At 34.6% G+C, this 26,234-nt stretch overlaps 2 protein-coding genes across 5 annotated transcripts in view; one reads left to right on the top strand and one right to left on the bottom strand.

Moving 5' to 3' along the window:
* Positions 1–3,595: 3,595 nt before the first annotated feature.
* LOC123564499 (uncharacterized) lies at positions 3,596–25,612 on the bottom strand. Of its 3 annotated transcripts, none has more exons than XM_045358137.2 (4): positions 25,498–25,612; positions 20,731–21,986; positions 6,902–7,057; positions 3,596–6,628 (listed from the first exon to the last, which is right to left on the bottom strand). In XM_045358137.2, exons 2-4 carry the CDS (start codon positions 21,776–21,778, stop codon positions 6,006–6,008), a joined length of 1,827 nt encoding a protein of 608 aa, XP_045214072.2. In that variant the 5' UTR covers positions 21,779–21,986; positions 25,498–25,612; the 3' UTR covers positions 3,596–6,005. The 3 variants fall into 3 exon arrangements, with proteins under 3 accessions (XP_045214072.2, XP_045214070.2, XP_045214071.2); XM_045358135.2 differs by having other exon boundaries at positions 6,899–7,057; positions 25,498–25,611; XM_045358136.2 differs by lacking the exon at positions 25,498–25,612 and adding an exon at positions 25,286–25,471 and having other exon boundaries at positions 6,899–7,057.
* The window catches only part of LOC123564501 (cytokine receptor-like factor 3), a 35,425-nt gene continuing 34,764 nt past the window's right edge, over positions 25,574–26,234 (top strand). The window contains exon 1 of one of the 2 annotated variants that reach the window (XM_045358138.2): positions 25,574–25,672. The gene's annotated coding sequence lies outside the window, so the exon portion shown is untranslated. The remainder of the gene's footprint in view (positions 25,673–26,234) is intronic. The other variant, XM_053537141.1, reaches the window with a different exon arrangement.

Consider the following 26,234-nt stretch of genomic DNA (forward strand, 5'->3'; position numbering starts at 1 on the left):
AAAAGTTTCTTAACATGAAATGGTAAGATGTATAGATAAAATACTCAGAAATTATATCCTAAAATAATAAAACTATATATATTGCTAAAAGAATGAGACATGTTTCATAATTACCAAATGAACTTCCCATTTCAAAACTGAAACAGATATACTAAATAAAAATAGTACAGCCGAACTTTGTTTGCTCAAACTCCAACCAGTCCCTCTAAATCCTTAAATCCTTAAATAATGCATATTGTTTGGCCCTGGAAAATTCTAACACTGATAATTCAAACTCCCGAATTGACCAACTGTCCCAACAGATGTTTAATAGTGCATTTTTTACCTCAAACAGACAAAATGCATGCCAAATATGCATCTTCCCTATCAGTTACTTTTTTAAGTGTGCCTGAGCAACCACAGCACAGTGTATTGATTTTTAGATGAACAAGTCAGTCTAAGTGAAATTAAGCAAAGTGTTGTGTTTTCGTCATTTTCTAATGATTTATATGCTAAAATTTATTATGATCTGATCACTGCATACAAGTTGTACAAGAAAATACTTTGTTAGAAACAGAGTACTGGTTTATATCTGAAAAACACATCCCATTTACTGTTTTGATTTGAAAGAGGCTACATTGCATATGGTATACATATGCCAGTAATAAAGTAGCAAGGTACACATTTTGGTGTAATGACCCAAAAAAGCCTTGATGACTCAAACTACCGGTAACTTACAAATTTTGCCACTCCCATAGAGTTAGAGCAAAAGATGTTTGACTGTACATGATTTTGGAAGAACTAACCTCGATGGAAATACATACTGTTTAAACAGTGTGAGTTTCTATAACACAAATAATGTTTAATGTAATAAACATAATCACAGGTTCAAGTTAATGATGAAGACTGATGTGAAACAAAAATGCTGAAGGAAAAACCATTGCCTACATACATCACTGGATTGCCTACATACATCACTGGATTGCATAAGTAACAACAATCAGCTCTTAACGGTCTGAAAAGGTAAACAAATATGAATACAATCAACTTTAAACCAAAAGCAACTGATTTTCTCTAGAATTTTCAAAATGAGAAAACTGAAAGAAAATTTTTTTTGTCTTTTTTTTTTCCTGTGGCATTCTGTTTCACATCAGTGTACAATAAAACTAACCAAACTGATGGCAAAATACAATGTATGAATATTTCTATAAAATGTCTGCATCAGATCTAGATAAAAGATTCAATGATGATAAATGTAAAAGAGAGTAATTGGTCATTTTTCATCTGGATAAATACTGACATGGTTTCACCTTGCACCCTGAACTGGACCTGCCAGAGCTCCGTTTGTATATAGTTTACATTGCTCCAGGCCGCAAGGATACAAGCAAAATGCTTGAATATACCACGGTTTCCAGAAAAACAGTACAGGAATACAAACATTGCTCTAGCAAGCCTGTGTGTTTGAGTATCGATGATCAAACAATCAGGCTTTCAAAGTACCTGGTAATGCTTCAACTATAGCTGAAGTTACCTATCACATATATCATTATATTTAAAAGCAACTTTGGTCCACACCCATTAAAAAATTCAAATACTATAAAATTCAATTAAATTAAGAAAGTATAAAGTATGTGTTTACAAAGTCTTATAAAACAAATTTTTATTGCTAAAACTGCCTGAATTAGGTGCATGAATTATGTGACTAAAAAACAGAGTTGTACTAAATAAAACAACATGGTTGGACATTTCTCAGATTTTCAATTTCTACAATTTCTTAAAATATTTTCTATTTAAGGAAGTTACCCATTCTTAGTTTATTCTGAGTCAAAATGCTGTATCCAAAAAATGTCATGACATAACAAAGCCATTAGTTTACTTCAACGTTCATTTTGAAACACTTGTTCAGTAATGCAACTATTTTTTGATATATAAGAAGTCACAAATAGCCAAAAACTTATAAATAAGATTTCTAAAACCAGTTTCTCATGTATAAAAATAAACACAAACTGTCAAAAGTAAAATGAATACATAAAACTTAAAGAATAAGTTAAAGTTATTTCCTAAAACATTATAAAGAAATAAGGCAATTTGGCAAGACAATTCATATTTAAATGAGCCGTGCCATGGGAAAACCAACATAGTGGGTTTGCGACCAGCATGGATCCAGACCAGCCTGCACATCCGCGCAGTCTGGTCAGGATCCATGCTGTTAGCTTTTAAAGCCTATTGGAATTGGAGAAACTGTTAGCGAACAGCATGGATCCTGACCATACTGCGTGGATGCACAGGCTGGTCTGGATCCATGCTGGTCGCAAACCCACTATGTTGGTTTTCTCATGGCGTGGCTCAAATAAGGTTTGATATGTTACTGCATTATGGAATGTTGAAAATAAAAAACATTGTATAAAAATATGTAAATTTATCATAAGTTATCATATGTATTAACTGTATGTACTGCCATGTCATGGTAACTATGTACTTGAACAAGAGCTGTCCGTAAGACAGTGCGCTCCACTATTCGGCGATTTGACAATAAAATGAATATATGTCTCAATATGAGACCTCTACTTTTAAAAGGAAGATACACCAAGGGGCATAATTCTGTCAAGAACACAGATTACAGTTATTGGGATTGTTACCACACATGCAGCTGATGATGGTAAAGATATAACTTTGAGTTTCAAGTCATTATCTTATATAGTACCAAAGTTATGTCCAGAAAACGAAGTTTGTCAAAAAATTTAAGTATTAAAGGGGCATAATTTGGTCAAAAATACAAATCAGAGTTATGGGGATTGTTACCACAAATGCAGATGATGATGATAAAGATACATTTTAAGTTTCAAGTCTTTATCTTATATTGTACTAAAGTTATATCCAGAAAGCGAAGATAGCCAAAAAAACATAAAGTATGAAAGGGGCATAATTCTGTCAAAAATACAATAAGAGTTATGGGGATTGTAACCACACATGCAGATGATGATTATAAAGAAATATTTTTAATTTCAAGCATTATCTAAGGTACCAAAGATATGTCTAATTGTCTATAAACAATGCTTTCAAAAAAATTTAACATGAAAAAAAAATCCAAGTATAACACCTTTGTGACCTTGACCTTGGGTATGAGCCCAGCCCCTGCACATACTTTGTTAGTATGCTGGACAATGTTTGTGTAAACTTACATTAAGATATAAGCAATAGTAACAAAGATATGACAGAAAAGCAAAGGTTGCTGAAAAACTTTAACCTTAAAAATAACCCAAGTATAACACCTTGGTGACCTTCACCTTGGGTATAATGGGCCCAGCCCCTGCACATACTTTGTATGTATGCTGGACAATGTTTATGTGAAGTTAGAGTAAGACATAAGCAATGGTAACAAAAATATGACAGAAAAACAAAGGTTGCCGAAAAACTTTAACTTTAAAAATAACCCAAGTATAACACCTTGGTGACCTTGACCTTGGGTATAATGGACCCAGCCCCTGCACATACTTTGTTTGTATGCTGGACAATGTTAATGTAAAGTTACAGTAAGATATAAGCAATAGTAACAAAGATATGACAGAAAAACAAAGGTTGCCGAAAAACTTAAACCTTACAAATAACCTAAGTATAACACCTTGGTGACCTTGACCTTATGTATAATGGGCCCAGCCCCTGCACATACTTTGTTTGTATGCTGGACAATGTTTATGTGAAGTTACAGTAAGATATATGCAATAGTAACAAAGATATGGCAGAAAAACAAATGTTGCCAAAAACTTTAACCAAGAAAGGTCATGCCGACGCCAGGGCGAGTAGAACAGCCCCCCCCCCCCCCCCTATTCTCCGAATAGTGGAGCTAAAAATGACAAAAACTATAAAACTATAGAAAAAATTCCTTTAGCCTTAATAATTCTTTTTAATAACAGAAGGGGCGGCTATCTTTAAAGAATATATGCTTTGATCCCTTTATAATTTTTATACCAAATACAGCAGTGAAACACCGCTCGCTCGAGGTCGCAAGGGGATGAGCAAAATGCTCGAGTTATCCATGGTTTCGAGCGACCCAAACATTGACCAACATACGAAGTAAATTGAAGTTTGTTTTACCAACTGTCATCGAGACCATTTGCAGAGGAAACGGTGATGTGTTATAATAACACACTCGTGACATTTTCAAAAAAACGTATTACAAACGTTATTTATGAGAGATCGTAAATGGCACATGTGAAGAAACAGCTAAGACATTTTTTTATTTGAAATACTGTAATCGAATTCGCAATTTTCTTTTCCAAAATAAGATCTCATAATTATCGTCTCAATTTTATGAAAATGCTATCTTATTTTCTTTATTTGCATGCAAACAACTGTTGATTAAAATATTAAGATCTCATAATTATCTCCTCGATCCCGCAGAAAAAAAAGTAATAATTAATAACAATTTTGATCAATAAAATTTTACTTCAACCTTTCATCAATAATTAATCTCATTATCAGATCAAATATACCGACAAACAAACATTTTAGATAGTCGGGGAATAGACCATGCAATTTTCACAATGTGAGAAAATTTTTAATTAACCGATACATTCTGACCGCCGATGGTGTGAAAAATTTTGACACCTCTGCTCGAGTTTGCCATAAGCAACAAAGAGTAAGTTAATACACAGGGACCAGGTGAAAAGGTAAGTCTTCTTAACTAATATTATACCTGGCACCATTCTTATTGCAATTAAATATTTCAAACAAAATGTCACAGATAATGTCCCTTGTGTTATTACATACTTAATATATGCTGATAAATACACATGACATAACATTTAATTGCCAATAATGCAGGTAATCCCTATTATATTACCTTGACACTAGACATCACCACCATATCTAGCTAAACAAGCTTAATCCATTTTAGCTTATCATAAAATACCACATTAATGGGAGAGAATCGAATCAAAGTTTGATCTTACTATAATCTCAATATATTATACAATCTTTCACTGCCCAGACTGTGTTACTTAACAATTCATAGTAAATGTAGACTTCACACCAAGAGAAGATGCAATAAAATATATAAATGTACCTAAACATAAGTTTGTTAAAATGGGAGACTGTAGAAAACTTTAATAGCATATACAATCTACCTACAAATAATCTTTCTGTAGATAAAATTTAGGCCATAGTTTGATAGCAAAGAAGTTGGTAACTTTATTCACTCTTCACTCTTGTTTGCTATAATTAGATAGGGCATGTCACGCTAAACTAGTGTCTTCGATCCAACCAAGCTACTTATATTCTTTGGTGAACATACACACTCTGACACAGTTATTTTACTTCACCCTCTTCTGGCGGGTAGAATACATAGTCTACATGAAAAATAAATGATTAACATAATGTTTTACAACAGTAACCATCTAAAACTATCTAAAACAAAGAACTGAAAACACAAAAAAAATAACACTAGTATTATGTTTTAACATTAAGCACATTGGATAAACAAACAACAAAATAAACAGCTATGAACACATGCTCAAGTTTCACTAATAAATGCAAAAATCCAGGTCAAATTTAAGACCAGAAATCAGTGCACAGTGGTTTAAACAAGAGCTTAAGCAACTTACAGCATGGAAGCTGTACAATGTAAATTCAAAATTGAAATCTGTAATGGTATACTGTAAGAAAGAAAAAATTTGTAATGTATACTGTAAGAAAAAATTTGTAATGATGGAGTTTAAAGGAATCATCTGTTTTCACAAAAATTAAATCTGTGCATTTAAAAAAATAATTATGCACCTTCAACAAAATCTTATTTCTGAATAAATTATTAAGACTTTGAACAAAGTTAAACTAAATCAGAATTCAGGCATAACAACACAATTGTAAACAATAGTATAAGGAAACTGTGATTTCATTGACGTATTTACCCCATAAGTTTACCAGTGAATCATACCAATACATGTGAAGAGTAATGCCTAATTTATTTTGTGTTTGATTAAATGTTTATAATACACACTGGAAAAGGAAGCACTAAATTTGAACAATCATTAAAGTGCTGTTTCTACTCTGTCAGCTTCCCCTTCTCCAACTGGGTCGACAATATCTACTGCCTCACTTGGTGAGGCAGACTGTCCTTGTATGGGAGGTACCTGCGCTGACTGAGTGGCCGGAGACGTTGTCACGGAAACTGTAGTCACAGAGACTGTCACATTTTGATTGGAAGCAAGAGATGGAGATATTTGGATATTTGTAGCATTGGAAGTAGCGTTTGTGTCAACAATAACAGACGAGCCAGTAAAGGCTACATCAGCCGGGGCAGCATTTTCTATATCATCATCATCGTCTCTAGAGAGAGACGGTCTAGAATGCCGACCTTGAAGTGTGTTACTTGGATGTGACCTATATGTAGGTGGCCTAGAGTCTGGATATTCACCACCCTGATTCGGCGGGAATGTGATTTGTATCCCAGCACGAACTGTACTCGCACGTGAACGATACGAAGGTGGAGGAGAACTAGGTAGACTGTAATCCTCATCGGGGACGTTTTCAGGATCATATATATCAGGTGTCTGATTCTGCTGTGCTACCATTAGCTGATGTTGATATTCCTGCATTGATGCATTATAGGATGGTGGTGGGCGACGATACTGAAATTCTGGATACATGGAACCTGAAATTGTAATATTGTACCGTCCATCAAAGATATCATTAATATGTACTGCTTCAAATATTGTCACATTTATTCATACTTTGTCATAGATCTCTATTAATTTCAATCATTTGAAACAAAAATGAATGAACTGTTGACAATTACTACACATATATAAATCTTTAAGGTGTTGATCACAAGTTTCGATGTTTCAATGTAACTTTTTTCTACCCTTACATAAGTAGCAATTTGTAGGTGTTTGCAAAAAAAGGTTAAAAAATAAATAGTTACCACCATGCCATCTCCCATCCCTTCTGTGGTGACGGTGTCGTCTTGTGCGTCTGTTGTGCCTAAAATCACCAAGGTTAAAGAGTGCATGCAAGGGTTCATGACCTCTTGGAGTACACTTCCATCCAACACCAACAACTACAACCAACAACACACCAAGACCTGAAGAAAATATTCAAACTGCATAATCTATCTATATCGTTTTGACTCTCCATATAACAGGTATTTATAGTGATTTTAGAATCATCATCTTTATCTAAACAGAAAGATATAAACCAAAGGAAAAAAGTTAATTTACCTATAACAGAGCAGACATGACAAACTGCATCTTATTTTGACAGTGTGAAATTTATGTAGTTGGTCTTTAACCTTTAGCCTGCTGGTGGCAATGATTTTGCCTTTGCGGCCAGTGCAGACCAAGACCAGCCTGCATGCACATCTGTGCAGTCTGATCATGGTCTGCACTGTTCGCTACTAAGTAAATTTTCAGTGAACACCTTTTTGAATAATAAGTGGTAGGTACTGCCCAGACTGAATGATGGACCAGTCCATTTTAGAAATTTTAGCAGGGTAAAGGTTGAGTCACACAGACATAATTATATGGCTGTGCAAAGGAGAGGAAAGACACCACATACCACTGAGCATTATTTCAGGCTCTGGTCATCACCTGACCTGCTTCAATGTAAAATGATGAAAGCAATGATTCTCTTTCAGGAATCATATGGTATCTAACCCCAGATGGTTGCTTAAATATCACAATTTTAGTAAGATTTTTGAAAAAAACAAAACAAGATGTCATTATTGTATGACACATTCTCACTGAAAAATGGTTGATTTATATTGTAAGAAAAGAGTCATAAAAATAATCGAACAATCTCCCTACAATATGCTCATGTCCACTTCATGCTGATGATGTGTAACAGGTTTTGTTTGCCATGCATCCCTATTCTTCGACAAAGGTAGCAAAAAATTAACTTTATTTCTGTTGCATAACATTATTTCATCACAATACAACATTCATCATGATACCGTTTACAGCAGTTCAGTTCAGTGCATCATAAGAATATCTTGTAACATAGTTATATCCTGATGGATTACTCTTATTAAATTTATCAAAAAAAAAACCACCAAGACATTTCCCACAAGTATTCAATCATAAATGGGGACCATAAATTGAGGAACACCTGTGATTTGGAATATCTTATTTCATTACCTAACAGAGGTAAAAAGTTCAAGTAATACAGGGTTGTTATTACTTTATCCTACAATGAAAGAGATCTAGGACACTGCTAATGCAACAAGACTGAATTTCCAAACTTGGATAAGAACTTTTGCCTTTTTTATAAAAAAACATTTCTGTTTTAAACACTTAAATGCAATAACACGTTAACAAGGACTGTGAAAATCAGTAATTGTCACTTAATTTTACTTGAATTTAATAGCTTCCTGTTTAATGAGAAAAGACCTGAATTATATTTCTGCACTCAGCAAAATAGTAAGGTCTACTTGTAACTTTATAATGAAGATCTTATCTGAAAGTACTGATTAAGACCAATTCTCTGTAAAAACCAAAAAAAGTTGGAAACTCATAGTCACAGATTTCCTTTAAACCGATTTTTTCTTGAAGAGGGTGCAAAATTAAGCAAATCCTGTTTTTCATTTTTGCAATATATGTCCCGGTTACCATGGAAACGAGGATGCAAATCCCCAACTTGCTGAATTTTCAAAAAAATAGGGGTGCAGGCCTATTTTCTTATCTGGAAAGTACTAGAAAGTGTCCTTTATTTTCGTACTTGCAAATTTTAAAGACAAATGAACAAGGTTCATACCAAACTAATATTTCCAAATATTTATTTGATTCTTGTATGATCTAGACTTTTATCTGCAAGAAAAAATATATTTATGGAGCAAAACATATGTTTATATTGTGCTCTACATCTTGAAAAGTGCACAGGTCTCACCAGAAAAGTATATTTGTTTGTATAAAGGGAAGATGATATTTCAAAAAGAAACATAAATCGTAGTGGGTCATTCAGACACATTCTGGTAGATTTGGGCCAAAGTTTATGATTTGGGGCATTTTTCATATTTTTATTACCTCCCCTTGATGCTCTTCATTTAGGAAATCACGAAGAGCTTATCTAAGTTTACTTCCTGGATCATGCTCTAGTGGCCATATTTTTCAATGGATCTTCATGAAAATTGGTCAGAATGTTCACCTTGATGATATCTAGGTCAGTTTCGAAACTGGGTTACGTGCGGTCAAAAACTAGGCCAGTAGGTATAAAAATACAAAAACCTTGTGACCTCTCTAGAGGCCATATTTTTCATGAGATCTTCATGAAAATACCGAGAATGTTCACCTTGAAGAAGATATTTTTATGCTGAATCTTCTTAAATTCCTCGATTTCCCCCTAAATTCTGTGGAGGGAGAAGTCACTCCCTCCCTAAAATTTTGACGTTGGATGATCCCTGTTTTTTCATGCAAAATGAATGTTGTAACCATGGCAACTTGGAAAAAAAATTGGACAGTCATGATAAGTAACCATACAATACCTTAAAGGCCAGTATCAGTTGGTTATGAGTATTTCCAATTGCCTTGAAACTCAAAATTAGTTTACCCAAAAGAAAGAAAAGTGCATACAAGGTTGTTGAGAACTGACCTTGTGACAATACTTTAAGTTTGATAGATCATTATTATGGTTGTATCCTTCTTAATTCTGCCCAGAATGTGCTTCAGGTGCGTTAGATGCATTGACAGTTTGCAGATGAACTTTTCTTGTTTCATAGAATACAAAATTGATACAGAAAGTGCTTTAAAAAGGTCTAAATTATAATTTTCTTGTACGTTGCCATGGTAACGGAACGTTCTCCTTAATTTCTAGACGAAGTGTTGGACAGTATAACTTTGTAAAATGATTTTACATGAAATATTTATGTTTTGCTATAATTCTGTATCTGGCAATGTAATATTATTACAGGTTATTCTGTAATTTAGGCATAAATGAGTTTGCTGAGAACTCATTTTCTGCCAATTTTCAAATTTCTGTAAAAAGCTCAAATATGAATGACCCACTAAAATTCCTCCTTAAATTGAAATGGGCATCATAGCTCTGCTGAATCCTTACAAGTATTATATTCAGATGCGTGCACTTTTTTTCTATTGGAAGTTGAAAAATATACATGGAGACCAATTTTTAAAGATAATGTAAAATCTTAGAAGGGGGTATTTATAAAATTGTTGCTTTTAAAACTGTGAAAATGTTGGAAGACAATATTTGTTCTAAATAATTACTTCAGGTATGTATTTCAGGCAAATATGAAAATTAGTGCTCTATTTCAGACATAGAGACCACTATCTGTGAAGAAAATTGTAACATTTTAGTAAAATTTGACACTCAGAAATTGCCATTTTTCGCACAAAGTATAATGTTCCCGTTTCCATGGTAACCAGAGCTGATTCATATCTTTTCACCCTTGATTCTTCATATATGGCTTGAATACTAAAAAGGGTGCAAATATGAAGTAATTCTGAGACTATGAGTTTCCGACCCCTTCTTTAATTTTTTGGTTCTTACAGAGAATTGGTCTTAAATAGTAACTTCCTGGTTAAAACAGGTTTTTTGTGTTTTTTTTTCTAAAGCAAACACAGACATATCCAAACATGAAACCTACAGTCAATATGCAAATTAACCAAATTCATGCCGTAAGGGCTTGTTTATTCAAATGCCACAAAAGCCTTAAATGAGATCTTTTTGCATGATTGTTAAACAAGTTACATGCTGGGAACAAAAATACAAATTGTATAAACATAAATTTTCCAAATATACAAAATGTTATATAACTAAAATGCATTATGCATGGTTGGTATGGAATGGAACTTATTTTCCTGGCATTTAAATAAACCATCCAGTTTTGTGGAAATTAAGAAGGCTTATAATTAGAATAAACTATGAAAACTATAAAAATGAAAAATGTTGTTGGAAAATGTTGTTGGAAAATTTAAGAGGTTTTTCACATTTCATGATCGAAGAAAAATCTTCAGAAAATACTTCTGGAAAGTCTTGCCTTCCATAAAACTTGAATATTTGAGTAGTTGCACAAGTCATGAAGGTACAGCATTAGTGTATTTAATGTAGTGGCACATGAAGGTGTAGACTAGCCACTAGACTGATAATAAATATATTTCTATATTTTCCCCTTTTTTTGACGAATTCAATTTCATAGAGACAAAGCCAGTCTATTTTAGAGATTTTCACAGAGGAATGATGTTGAAATTATCAGTTAGGCTATGGCAAGTTCTTGACATTGATTGATAACAAACCTAAAATTAGGTTTGTGAATTTGCAGATTGTACTATACTATGATATTGGACATAGGATATAGACTGGCTCAGTTCACTACATTTAATCATAAAAATGTAAAAAGATATATCATAGTCTAGGAGCTAGTCTAATGAAGGTGTACCATGAATTATTTAAGGTAGCAGCACATGAAGGTGTACCACGAGTGTATTAAAGGTAATATATTTCAGGTAGTTTTAGGTTATATATACCAATAAAAGAAATTGTTCTTTGTTTCATATAAAATTCAGCTACTTCAGAACGATTTTGTTACAGTTTCTAGATTTTCACTCCGTCGTAGACATATTTTCCACAAGATATCCATACATTTGCTTCAAGAAAACGAAAAGAAAAAGGGGTGTTGAATAGTATGCAGTGAAATGCAAGTCAGCTGAAGTCAGGTACCCTCATATTGCCGCATTTCAGAAAGCGGTCCGCAGAATAAACACCCTACTTTCGTTTTCAAGTAAACAACTCGAAAACATGCGAATATTAGATGAAAAGTGTCCTATTTTATGTAAAATTCATTCCACAAGTGAAATAATGCCCATTTGGCCCCCGATTTACGCGCGAAAAATGGAAAAATTAGGATCTATTTATTAGGGACTTCTTTCGACTACACCACGGAAGTAGCACATTTTTTACCGAATTACTGCATTATAACCTTTACATGAAAAGAACATCATGAGGGTGTTTAAGGTTATGCACATATTGGTACATCATTGGTGTATTTAAGGTATTGTGCATGAAGGTAAATTATGAGTGTATTTAGTAGTTATAAAAGAGTACATTACATGAGTGTATTTAAGATAGTTGCACATGTGGATGATTTTACATTTAAGATGTCCAAATGTTGACTGGGCTGCTAGTGTGTTACTATGGTTATTAAAAATATTTAATTTTGTACTGTTTGATGTCATCTTGTTAGCTAGCAGACATGTTACTGGTTATAATGGTACTAGTTACCCTAAATTGTACACAAAAAAAGTTTACCATCATGTGTAACGCTACCTTAATGTGAGATAAGATTTCATATAAAGCAATATGCACTCATGCTGCTCTAGTGATACGCCTAATGATAGTGAAATTTTATAGTTTTTATAACTACTTCACTACTTTTAAGTGCACCACTGTCAAATGCATGTTTGAAACTGAAAATGTACCTATCTTTCTTAAGTATCTTTGTAAAAATATCAAACACTGAGAGGTTTAACTAGATAATGCTGATAGTAATTATACGAAATGTTTGAAAACTGTTGACATCTTTCTGTCTTATCGAAAAGTCATATTTTACCACCTGACATATATGCATCTTTGAAATAAACACTTATTCTGCTATGATATTATGTAAATTGATATTATGTTAAAACATCCATCTGTGTGTTAATTTATCATTAATAAATAATTCATACAATATGTCAATACTCTGCAATTTATTATTCAAGAACCTGGTATTAGAAGTGGAAATACCTGGAACAAGTAAGAGTTATTAAACAAGAGGGCTGAAATGGTCTGAATTGTTCACCTAAGAATGAATCTTGAGGGATGGGGTCAATGTTTTTACAGACAAAGATCAGAGAAGAAAATCAACCAGTTCGTGAGAAAATGAATTAACATTTAAAAGTGTTTTCTCTTAGTACCAAGTTCATCCGGCCCAGAAAGCCACATTCTGCACTGAAACAGAGCCATTTTAAAAAGGTCTGTCTGTCAAGTTCTGTCATAGATAGTGCAGGCAAGAACTTTAATGTATCAGGCTGTAGGTTCAAATCCCAGGCACAGCGTATACTCTCCATGAAAACTTACTTTTAAAACTCATTTTTCCTCTACTAGTATCTAGGAAATTATGCAGGGAAGTTGTCAGTCACCTGCGGAGAACAGGTTAATATTTGTACCGAATCCAGAACTACTGGTCAGGGAACAGGTTAATATTTGTACTGAATCCAGAACTACTGGTCGGGGAACAGGTTAATATTTGTACCGAATCCAGAACTACTGGTCGGAGAACAGGTTAATATTTGTACCGAATCCAGAACTACTGGTCGGGGAACAGGTTAATATTTGTACCGAATCTAGAACTACTGGTCGTATAGCAGGTTAATATTTGTACCGAATCCAGAACTACTGGTAGGGGAACAGGTTAATATTTGTACCGAATTCAGAACTCCTGGTCGGAGAGCAGGTTAATATTTGTACTGAATCCAGAACTACTGGTCTGAGAGCAGGTTAATATTTGTACCGAATCCAGAACTACTGGTCGGAGAACAGGTTAATATTTGTACCGAATCCAGAACTACTGGTCGGAGAACAGGTTAATATTTGTACCGAATCCAAAACTACTGTTCGGATTAACTGACTGGAATACTGTTACAAACTGGCACTTATTCCACCAAAACAAAACAAGAGGACCATGATGGTCCTGAATCGCTCACCTCTTCCCACATGACCCAGTTTTGAGTATGACGTCGTTTTTTCTATTATTTGACATAGTGACCTAGTTTTTGAGCTCATGTGACCCAGTTTTGAACTTGACCTAGATATTATCAAGATAAAAATTCTGACCAATTTTCATGAAGATCCATTGAAAAATATGGTCTCTAGAGAGGTCACAAGGTTTTTCTATTATTTGACCTATTGACCTAGTTTTCGAAGGTACGTGACCCTGTTTTGAACTTTACATAGATATCATCAAGGTGAACATTCTGACCAATTTTCATGAAGATCTCATGAAAAATATGGCCTCTAGAGAGGTCACAAGGTTTTTCTATTTTTATACCTACTGGCCTAGTTTTTGACCGCACGTGACCCAGTTTCGAAACTGACCTAGATATCATCAAGGTGAATATTCAGATCAATTTTCATGAAGATCCATTGAAAAATATGGCCTCTAGAGAGGTCAAAAGATTTTAATAATTTTAGACCTACTGACCTAGTTTTTGATAGCAGTTGACCCAGTTTCAAACTTGACCTAGATATCATCAAGATGAACATTCAGACCAACTTTCATACAGATCCCATGAAAAGTATGGCCTCTAGAGAGGTCACAAGGTTTTTTTATTATTTGACCTACTGACCTAGTTTTTTTAAGGCACATGACCCAGTTTCAAACTTGACCTAGATATCATCAAGGTGAACATTCTGACCAATTTTTATGGAGATCCATTCACAAGTATGGCCTCTAGAGAGGTCACAAGGTTTTTCTATTTTTAGACCTACTGACCTAGTTTTTGACCGCACATGACCCTGTTTCGAACTTGACCTAGATATCATCAAGATGAACATTCAGACCAATTTTCATACAGATCCCATGAAAAATATGGCCTTTAGAGAGGTCACAAGGTTTTTCTATTATTTGACCTACTGACCTAGTTTTTGATGGCACGTGACCCACTTTCAAACTTGACCTAGATATCATCAAGATGAACATTCTGACCAACTTTCATACAGATCCCATGAAAAATATGGCCTTTAGAGAGGTCACAAGGTTTTTCTATTATTTGACCTACTGACCTAGTTTTTGACGGCACGTGACCCACTTCGAACTTGACCTAGATATCATCAAGATGAACATTCTGACCAATTTTCATGAAGATCTCATGAAATATATGGCCTCTAGAGAGGTCACAAGGTTTTTCTATTTTTAGCCCTACTGACCTAGTTTTTGACCGCACGTGACCCAGTTTCGAACTTGACCTAGATATCATCAAGATGAACATTCAGACCAACTTTCATACAGATCCCATGAAAAATATGGCCTTTAGAGAGGTCACAAGTTTTTCTATTATTTGACCTACTGACCTAGTTTTTGATGGCACATGACCCAGTTTCGAACTTGACCTAGATATTATCAAGGTGAACATTCTGACCAATTTTCATGAAGATCTTGTGAAATATATGGCCTCTAGAGAGGTCACAAGGTTTTTCTATTTTTAGACCTACTGACCTAGTTTTTGATGGAACGTGACCCAGTTTCGAACTTGACCTAGATATCATCAAGGTGAACATTCTGACCAATTTTCATGAAGATCTTGTGAAATATATGGCCTCTAGAGAGGTCACAAGGTTTTTCTATTTTTAGACCTACTGACCTAGTTTTTGACGGCACGTGACCCAGTTTCGAACTTGACCTAGATATCATCAAGATGAACATTCTGACCAACTTTCATAAAGATCCCATGAAAAATGTGACCTCTAGAGTGGTCACAAGCAAAAGTTTACGGACGGACGCACGGACGTACGGACGACGGACACCGCGCGATCACAAAAGCTCACCTTGTCACTTTGTGACAGGAGAGCTAAAAAACAAGAGCTGTCACTAATGGTGACAAATGCCCCCCCCCCCGCAGCACCTTGACCTTTGACCCGATAGTCAGTAGGGGTGGTGTACTCAATAAGTACTATCAGCATGTGAAGTTTGAAGGTCCTGGGTGCAGTGGTTCGCGAGTAAAGTGCCTTCATGCAAAAAGTTAACGTTGGCACCTGTGACCTTGACCTTTGACCTGGTGACCCCAAAGTCAGTAGGGGTGGTGTACTCATCAAGTACTATCAGCATGTGAAGTTTGAAGGTCCTGGGTGAAGTGGTTTGCGGGTAAAGTGCCTTCATGCAAAAAGTTAACGTTGGCCCCTGTGACCTTAGGGGTGGTGTACTCAATAAGTACTATCAGCATGTGAAGTTTGAAGGTCCTGGGTGCAGTAGTTCGCGAGTAAAGTGCCTTCATGCAAAAAGTTAACGTTGACCCCTGTGACCTTGACCTTTGACCTGGTGACCCCAAAGTCAGTACGGGTGGTGTACTCAATAACTACTATCAGCATGTGAAGTTTGAAGGTCCTGGGTGCAGTGGTTCGCGAGTTAAGTGCCTTCATGCAAAAAGTTAACATTGTGACAAACAAACGAACAAACTAACGGATGGACAGTTGAAAACTAATATGCCTCCCTTCACGGCCATAAAAAGACTTAAAACAATATTAAGAGATAAAAATTTATGAAAATTTTCCAAACAAATTTGATGATTATTCATTCAGCAGCTGTTTTATTTTTCTTTTCTTAGTTTTATACTTATTCATTTAAACTTAATAGTGATGAAAGCTTATTAATAAGGCTTATTTGAACAAATCTCAAGTCCGCTTCTTGGAAAAACAAGTACTTTTGTCACATGAGAAGGTCTGGTCGTAACCCCAGTGAGACCCGAACCCATGACCACTGGGTTGAGCGGCCAACACCTTAAACCAACAGACAATCGCTTGCAACCTTTGCAGAGAGGATTTTCAATATTAAACATCCATTGCAGCAGTTTATGAGATAAGTCCTATAGATGCCATAATGGTGGCCCACTTTTGAATTTGAAATCATTTTGCAAAATACAGACTACAAACTATTAATATTAATTGCCCTGTACTTTTATATGGTTCATGTATCTTATTCAAATTTATCTTATTAATAAATGATTCCTACAGTATAATCTTTATAAAAAAGTATTTAAGACTGCATTTTCTTGTTCAATGATCTATACATTTTCTTCTTTACACACAAAAAGTTGGCAAATAGATAATAATAAATGTGTTTAGGTTTATTTTTATCTAATTTTACATACAAAAGCTGACTCATGCCTTGAGGACAAACATTATAATAAAATGATACTTAAGTGCTGATCTAACAGACACTGAAATATTTAGACAAGGTGCAAAAATAGTCCCACTAATAGGGGCAATTTAAGTAAAGATGTTACAATGACAAAGCAACTATTTCCTCACCATTTAAAGTTTTGTTATTTTTTGACACGATGCTAAACAAGGCAGAACAGAATTTTCTTTCCAGATATAATCAGTCTGTCTTAAACAAAAACTACGTCAGTAACGATATGAATAACACAAGAAAACAATAAAATAAATCAAAACCTGTTTACAAAGCGTGACTTCCTTTTAACAAACAAATAGTACTGTATAAGGCAATAAATTTTTTCTCTGCCTTTCCTATCTGACTGAAATCAGCTCTGGCCATATTACCTTTTAACAGTTTGTAGGTAAGATAAACTGCCCTAAGATATCAATTAATTCATCATAAAATCACCTTATTGCATACCCTCAAGGAAATATTTCATTAACTGTTTTGATCTTTTATTCACGGACTAGCAAAATATTTATAGACAGCAATAGATCAAATAAGTCAGCGGTGACCAACAATCAATTATGATGTATGTTATTTTTGTAAGATAAAATCATAAGGGTAGGAGAGTCATGTGAGAATGCTCCACAAAAATGAAGTGTTAATGATAAACATGCTGGCTCCTATGGAACTCTTAGTCTTCTGGCTACAACTGCATCTTTTTAACCAATGAACTGAACACCGTTTTTTGAAAAATCTGTACAGAGGTTAGTGCTTTTCAAATATACATGAGAACCCATGACTACATTTTCCCCTTTATAAATCATGTTAAGGACTCCAATAAAATGCAAATGATCACTATCAGCCAATCAGACCTTCCTAACCTGCAATATCTACTACTCAACTATTATTTGCAGCTTTTGTTTCTATAATTTTGTTATAAAAACAGCTTACCAAGGCATGTTCAAACACCAAAAAAAATATATGAGGTTATAAAATAACAAAATAAACCATAAAACCACTGCGACTGACATCAGCTTAAAACACTGACATCAGCAATTTGTAAATAAAACCTAATACAACTTCAAGGAATAAAGTGTTCACAAGTTATAAAACAAGAGCTGTCCGTAAGACAGCCAAGCTCGACTATTCGAAATATTGTCACAGAAGCAGGAAATTATTACCCAAAATGTTAAATATCAAAAGAGTTTTAAGTTCGAAAGGGGACATAATTTGACTAAAATACATATCAGAGTTATGGGACTTGATGTTATCAACTAGTTTTATAACCCGAAGAAACATGTTAAGTTTCAATTCAATATCTGCATTAGTTTTGGGGATAGTAACTTGCATGTTAAACTTTAACCAGAATTTTCTAAGTCCAAAAGGGGGCATAATTTGCTCAAAATACATGTTAAGAGTTATGGAACTTGACCCAGTGAGGTTGGTAATTGACCTTGAAAAAGAATAAATAAGTTTCAAAGCTATATGCCTTTTGGTAATAGCTGTATGTACTTGCACGCAAAACTTTAACCAGGATTTTCTAAGTCCAAAAGGGGGCATAATTTGCCCAAAATACATGTCAGAGTTATGGGACTTGGTGCTATCAACTAGTTTTATAACCCCGAAGACATATGTGAAGTTTCAATTTAATATCTGTAGTAGTTTTGGAGATAGTTACTTGCATGTAAAACTTTAACCAGAATTTTCTAAGTCCAAAAGGGGGTATAATTTGCCCAAAATACGTGTCAGAGTTATGGGACTTGACCCAGTGAGGTAGGTAATTGACCTAGAAAAAGAAAAAATAAGTTTCAAATCTATATGCCTTTTAGTAATAGCTGTATGTACTTGCACGCAAAACTTAAACCAGAATTTTCTAAGTCCAAAAGGGGGCATAATTTGGCCAAAATACATGTCAGAGTTATGGGGCTTGACCCAGTGAGGAAGGTTATTGATCTAGAAAAAGAAAAAATAAGTTTCAAATCTATATGCCTTTTAGTAATAGCTGTATGTACTTCCACGCAAAACTTTAACCAGAATTTTCTAAGTCCAAAAGGGGGCATAATTTGGCCAAAATGAAGGTCAGAGTTATGGGACTTGGTGCTATCAACTAGTTTTATAACCCCAAAGACACATGTGAAGTTTCAATTCGATATCTGCATTAGTTTTGGAGATAGTAACTTGCATGTAAAACTTTAACCAGAATTTTCTAAGTCCAAAAGGGGGCATAATTTGCTCAAAATACATGTCAGAGTTATGGGACTTGACCCAGTGAGGTAGGTAATTGATCTAGAAAAAGAAAAAATAAGTTTCAAATCTATATGCCTTTTAGTAATAGCTGTATGTACTTGCACGCAAAACTTTAACCAGAATTTTCTAAGTCCAAAAGGGGGCATAATTTGGCCAAAATGAAGGTCAGAGTTATGGGACTTGGTGCTATCAACTAGTTTTATAACCCCGAAGACACATGTGAAGTTTCAATTCAATATCTGCATTAGTTTTGGAGATAGTAACTTGCATGTAAAACTTTAACCAAAATTTTCTAAGTCCAAAAGGGGGCATAATTTGCTCAAAATACATGTCAGAGTTATGGGACTTGACCCAGAGAGGTAGGTAATTGACCTAGAAAAAGAATAAATAAGTTTCAAAGCTATATGCCTTTAAATGATAGCTGTATGTACTTGCATGCAAAAACTTAACCAAGGTGTGACGCCGACGCCGACGCCGACGCCGACGCCGACGCCAGGGTGAGTAGAATAGCTAGACTATTCTTCGAATAGTCGAGCTAATGATAAAAATGCATCATAAAAATCATGAAGTGCGACCTCAACTAAACATAACAGAGGATTTATGTCTTAAATAAAGCAGGATAAACAAACATAACATAGGTCATATGTTCATAATCATAACTAGGCCTCGGCCTGTCAAACAGCACTTAGTACACATGACGGTCAGACTTACTATGTTACTAAGTAAAGAGCCACTGCCACAAAAATTTCTTGTTTACGTATTATTTTGTACTATATGCCTTGTAACAAAATAGACCATAATGGTTTGAATTTATAAACAAGTCTTTTATCTGTATTAAAGAAAGCAGAACACTGTGAAATCTTTAAATGTGCACTATTTGAATAAGCTAAATGGTGTAAAACTGTCCTTACTGCAACTTGAGGTAATAATACCCAGGTCCCTTAAGATTTACATTGTAATTAAGATATGTAATTTCAATACTTCAGTATAACATCTATTCAGTATGCATTCAAATACAAGTAAGACAGATTAAGAATTCTTGGCCGAGATCTTTACTTGTTTTTTAACCATTTTATATACACTAAATATGATATGTTAGTAAACTAAGCCACTTTTTCTTCTCATTTCATTTATGACCAACTAAAGATGACAGGAAAAACAACAACAAAGGAGCATTTGTACATCAACCCACCAACTATAAAAACTGACAAACATTTGCACAAATATTCAGAATGGGTAGCCTGTTGTTTTCCAGAAGACAGCTGTTCGAAACTCATATTTATTTCATTAACCTTTACCCTGCTAAATTTCTATAATGAACTGGTCCATCATTCAATTTGGGCAGTACCATTTATTATTCGAAAGGATGTTCACTGAAAAATTTACTGACTGAATATTCAAAAGGGTGATCACTGAAAAATCTACTGACTGAATAGCGAGCAGTGCAGAACATGATCAGCCTGCACGGATGTGCAGGCTGATCTTGGTCTGCACTGGTCGCAAAGGCAGAAAAAACAATGTGATTAAACAGCAGCTCAAATAAACACATAAAACAAACCTACTCAAGCAGTCAAACACACATACATATTGAGACACTATGTAGATTGCCTGAAATTTAAAATTTCTTACACGATAGTACATACCTATGAACATAATGGCTAGGAAAAGGAATGAGTTTCCAGCAGCATGGAGGGCAGCAAGGACGATGCCTGTTACCACACAGCAAACACCAAGTAACGACAACACGACTAATATCCATCGAAATGATGTGCCTACTGCAAGACATTTGTAACATGACTCCTTGCAAGGTTCCTCTATGGCTTGCTGACTATGTCGATGTGAGTGCCGCCGTGATCGACCAGGTTGCCGCCGGTCACGATGATGACGATGTCTAGAATGCTGGTCTGGATATCTATGACCTTGAGCAATTCTCGGGTCAACTAAAGGCACTGGTGGTCTTTGTGAACTAGAGGTTTGACGTGCTGGAGGAGGTGGTTGGGAGTGGGCAACAAGGTCAGGTAATATGTTGCCACTCTGTCTTTGATGGTCAAGACGCGAAACTATTCCAACATTTATGTCTTGAGTTCGAATTTGTCTAGGGTCACCAGCCACAAGGGCTGGCTGTGCCTGCGCATGGCTAACATTAACATTCACATTGGACTGAGACACTACAGGTGGAGTTAGCGAATGGGCGGAATGTGCCACTGAATAAACCTGCGGCGGAATTTCTGCAGGTATTCTTGCTGCCACAGAACTTACTGGAACATGAACTGGCAAATTCACAGCACTGGATGAAAGACTGGATACAGGAAGAACAGTTTGACCAGGTTCACTAGTCCTGTAACTAGTTCCAGGAATATTTCTGTCTGATTCTAAATTCTGACTGGTTGTCACATTGTCTTGATTTGGTAGTGATCTTGTACTAACAGGACGAGGTAATGAATCCATAGGATAATCTGGAACAACAGATTCTGTTTCTACCAAATTAGTCCGACTTGTAGCATTAGCCCCAGGGTCATAAATATCCACAATACCTGCCGTTACATCTGGATAATTTCCTGAACTAGAACTTCCCGATCGCGTATTACTTTGTGCCCCCTGACCAGCAGGTGGAACAGGAGCCATTGGTTTAGGAACACTGCGCCCATGACCCGTCCCTTGATGGGCTGACCCTGTAGCTGTTCCAGGCATTACTATCACTGCACACTTTTACCTCAAACACTTTATTCCATTTTGCACAGGCATTTAATTCTTAATATGTAACACTATCAAACTCTAACACACGAAATGAAGGTACAGTAATCACATGATCATAGCTTCCTAAAACTTTTTAATGCCATTTGCCTCAGGTAATGTTGAACGTCGTACTTTTTGAAGTATCCTTGCACATGCACAATACCTGAAGATAAACATAGATAATGATAATATATCAGATAAAACAACTGTCAGAGGTCATAATGTCGTTATGCAAGCAATAAAATAAATGATTACACCAGGCCACACTTCATACTATATCTTGAAGGTACAAATGAAAAGTATGAGGTGTATTACATGTAGAAAAGGACAACTGAAATGTTGCCTGTAAATTCATATGACAAAATGATCAAAGTGTGCCCCAGACTTTTCTGGAAGTGTGTAAATGTACGATGTTGAAAAAATTCCTAAAATACAAAATTAATAACTTATTTAATTTTTCAATATCTGCTTGTGAATATACATCTGATACTATGTTTATGTGAAGTATAAATTTTCATCAAAATTACTGATTATGCAAAAATTAATGTTTATGTCATATCATGAGGTGGCACCCTACTTTTATGGCTGTTTTCTACTTTAAAATTCTTGTTTTAAAGTTCATAGCAAGAAGCGTGAGAATTATGTTCAGTATTCAAGTACACACATGAATAAAATTGAATGTTAGAAGGGTAATAGATCGTAAGAAATTTATGCAATTAATTTGCGAAACAAATGATGCGGTCAACAATTTATTTCCTTTCATACATGTTACAAAGATGTAAAATCTTTACCTGCCTTAAATACAGTCATACACGTTGTTTGTTTTAAAAAGGGTAAAACTACTAGTACATAACCTACAACACTTAAAGGTAGTCTACAATAATAATCGAGACACACTTTCATTAATAAGGTATGTCATCTATTTGTCATACCTGTCTTGGGTGACTTACTAAGTTTAAACAGACTATAGCTCAAAATTCTATCATATTAATAGTGTGACCTTGTCCAAATATAGGGTTCTATATAGACCCTATCCAGTTCCAATTTCCCGTGACTATAACAATGGTGTGCTTTTCTTTTTCATCTATTCAGTAATTTCAGTTCCTGTCATGTTAAACTGTTTTAATGATTTTAACCCTTACCCTGCTAACTTTATATAATGAACTTGTCCATCTTTCAATTTGGAAAGTACCATTAACTGTTAAAAGGGGTGCTTATCAAAAAGATACTGACTGAATAGTGAACAGTGCAGATCATGTTCAGACTGCATGGATGTGCAGGCTGATCATGATCTACACTGGTGGCAAAGGCAGAACCATTCGTGTCCAGCATGGTGAGGGTTAACAAAAATTCCCCTAAAAGAATACATATTTCAAACAAAACTCTTAAGCAGATCTACATAATTCTGTAAACCATACCTGGCATTTATCTAAAACACAAGACAAGGCTTTTAAGTAATTTTCTTTCTGAGTGCAACATATTCATTGAAAATAACATGATTTTAGAGGAAAATATTTTTTTCTAAATGGAGAAAAATGTACTTCTTAGAGAAAGGAATGTGCAAATAAAACACTGTAGCAATTAGTTTATAATGGCCTACCTAATAAAATGGTCAATGATTAAAATTAATGCCTTGTGTATCTATGTTTTACAACAAGTCATTTAAACATGTAATCTGACTTTTATAGTAAAAAACAACAATTGTGCTTTAAATGGTTGGTGCTAAAAGGTTTGCCACACTATTTGATCAAACACCATACTTGCATTGACAAGCTAACAAAGGCACCAATTCAATACAATAACAAATATTTCTTGCACATACCTTCATCAAGATAGAGCTAAGTAAATAGGAAATAAAAGTTATGAGAAAATTCAATGTTGTTCCATTTTAACCTTTAGCCTGCTAAATTTCTTAAATGAACTTGTCCATCTTCCAATTTGGATAGTACTATTATTAAACTGTTAAAAGGGGTGCTTACCAAAAAGTTACTATCTGAATAGCGAACAGTGCAGATTATGATCAAACTGCTCAGATGTCGTGTCCAGCATGGTAAGGGTTAATATGATAAAATCTTTATTTTGTCTATGTATATGTTTTTAAATTTGAGTTAATACTTTCTACAATAGTATTTTGCAACATATACATGCAGTTCACAAAACACCAACATCAACAAGAAATAGGACAGAAAACTTCCCATTTTGGGAATGATCCATGGATTTTATGGGTTTAAAAAAATTGAACGGGAAAGATTTAGAAAAAATGTTTCCAGTTCACAATGGTTTACTTTATTTAATGAAAGTTACTATATTTAGTATCAACTTCTCTGTTCAGGAGGTAGGCAAAAACGTAAATTGTTTCCCGAATGGGAAGTTACCCCTATTGAGAAAGACACCAAGATGCTAACTATGTCACATTGGCCTCGGATCACACTTCCATAATGATACTAATCTCATGCAATTTTGAAAAAAAAAAATTATTGCAGTAACTGGGTGTACTTTTAGCAGTGATATCATTTTAAATGAATGATAAACTGATTATCTGACATAATTGTCAAACAACTTCAAGACTGAGTGTCACTCTGAGACACAATATGCAAATGACAGACATATTAAACTTTACAATTTAAACTGTGGTGGTTAAAGGTTAATTTTTTAGGAATGTTGTGGTGCATTAAATACAAAAACATCATGTGCAGAGTCCTGTTAGAGTTGAATGGTGCATATCGATGCATGAATTTTGATTCTAATGGTTTAGTTAAATTAGTACATTCATTAAGTATCTTGCCCAATACCTGGTATTTTCTGTATCATTTATTATGTTCTTGGATTACCAGTTAACGTGTACCTTAGTCAGTTCTTACCTTAGTTAACTTGTATCCAATTTAGTGAACTTGTATTTATTGTAAGTCATAAATAAGTAAAACTAAAAGCGTAATTTTGCATTGTTACACAGCTTTTAAAACTCTAATCTGATGTCAAGACGAAATAAAAACTGCAAAAATATGTAAATTCATCATATAAGCCTAATTTATAAATTAAATATAATGTCTATATATACTCCATCTCACCAAAGAGCTATAAAAATAAATTCTTTGGTCTCACCAAAGAAGTATTATATAAATACATTTATTTTTATTGCTCTTTGATCTCACTCAAGATTGGCACAGTTTTAAAGAAACAGTTAATACTAGGGAATGGTGATAAATGGCTTTTACAGCAGTTTCGGCATTATCCAGGAATAGTCCCCTCTAAGGAATGAAGTATGTTATCCCCTAAGAGGGTCTTAAACTTAGATATTTAATTATGACATTCAGAAAGGTTTCTAAATCAGCGTATTTTTTACCTCCCTTTATCATTTTTGTTCATTCCATGTATAGGGGACTATTCCTTTATATTGCCGCAGTTTCCACTGCTCCATGATAACATATGTATTTCTTAATATATCAGATAAAATAATCCTACCTTACTAGCCCAATGTCCAATTAATTCCACACGTGTCTCTTTGTGTCAATGATAATCAATGAAGCGTAATATAAATAACAATAATAAACAGATAAATCTGTCAAACCGTGTTGGTCCGACTGTGTGCTAAATCTAAGTAACTGGGGACACATTTGTATTAGAAAATCGTTGCAACATAAAGCAAAGATCAAAAACACAAATAATATAATTACCGAAAGTTTCTTTGATGGTGATTGCTTTGTCTATCACCTGTATTTTCGTTTCCAGTTTTCTCGGCTGTCTCGAGATTTCACGTGAGTCAATGGCTGCCTCCATGTAAAAAGTGGAAAAAAATTGCACCAATTGAAATTTTATCAATTTAAGAACAGTTGAATCCGTTGTTGAATTGTAAGAATATTTTAACAGGTCCAAAAATGGATAATGTCGTACGAAGTGCCAAAACATCGTACTGTCCTTATCTATACGTTTTCAAATATTGATTATTGTTGAATAATTTTGATTTTTCTTTGCTCCCCACCCACTTCTTTGCAATGCCTTTGATACAGATATAGGAGAGATCGTGTTTGTATGCAAATCCGTTGTATTTTCTATTTTTAGAACTGATAAGAGAGTGATTGGGTGGTAGGGCTGTGGATCGTCGGACAAGTGGTGATCCAGTCCGATCCGCGGGGCTGACGATTAACAGATCGAACCACAGATCGCCAGCTACAACTTATTATGATACAAAAATGCAAGACTGTTATAGAAGTACCATTTCTTTATGGAATCTAAACTGTTCTCACAATGCTCAATTTAACAGTTTTGACTTGTATATAAATGTTTAATGTTTTGCTCATTAATTAAAGTCAAGCATACTGCACTGTAACTGCAGTAGTGGACTTCTGTAATATTTGGCCATACTTGCAGACGAACGATATATGACGTCAGTCATTAATACAATATCACAATA

This window comes from Mercenaria mercenaria, chromosome 2, assembly GCF_021730395.1.
Source record: "Mercenaria mercenaria strain notata chromosome 2, MADL_Memer_1, whole genome shotgun sequence".
In the NCBI taxonomy this organism is placed as follows: domain Eukaryota; kingdom Metazoa; phylum Mollusca; class Bivalvia; order Venerida; family Veneridae; genus Mercenaria; species Mercenaria mercenaria.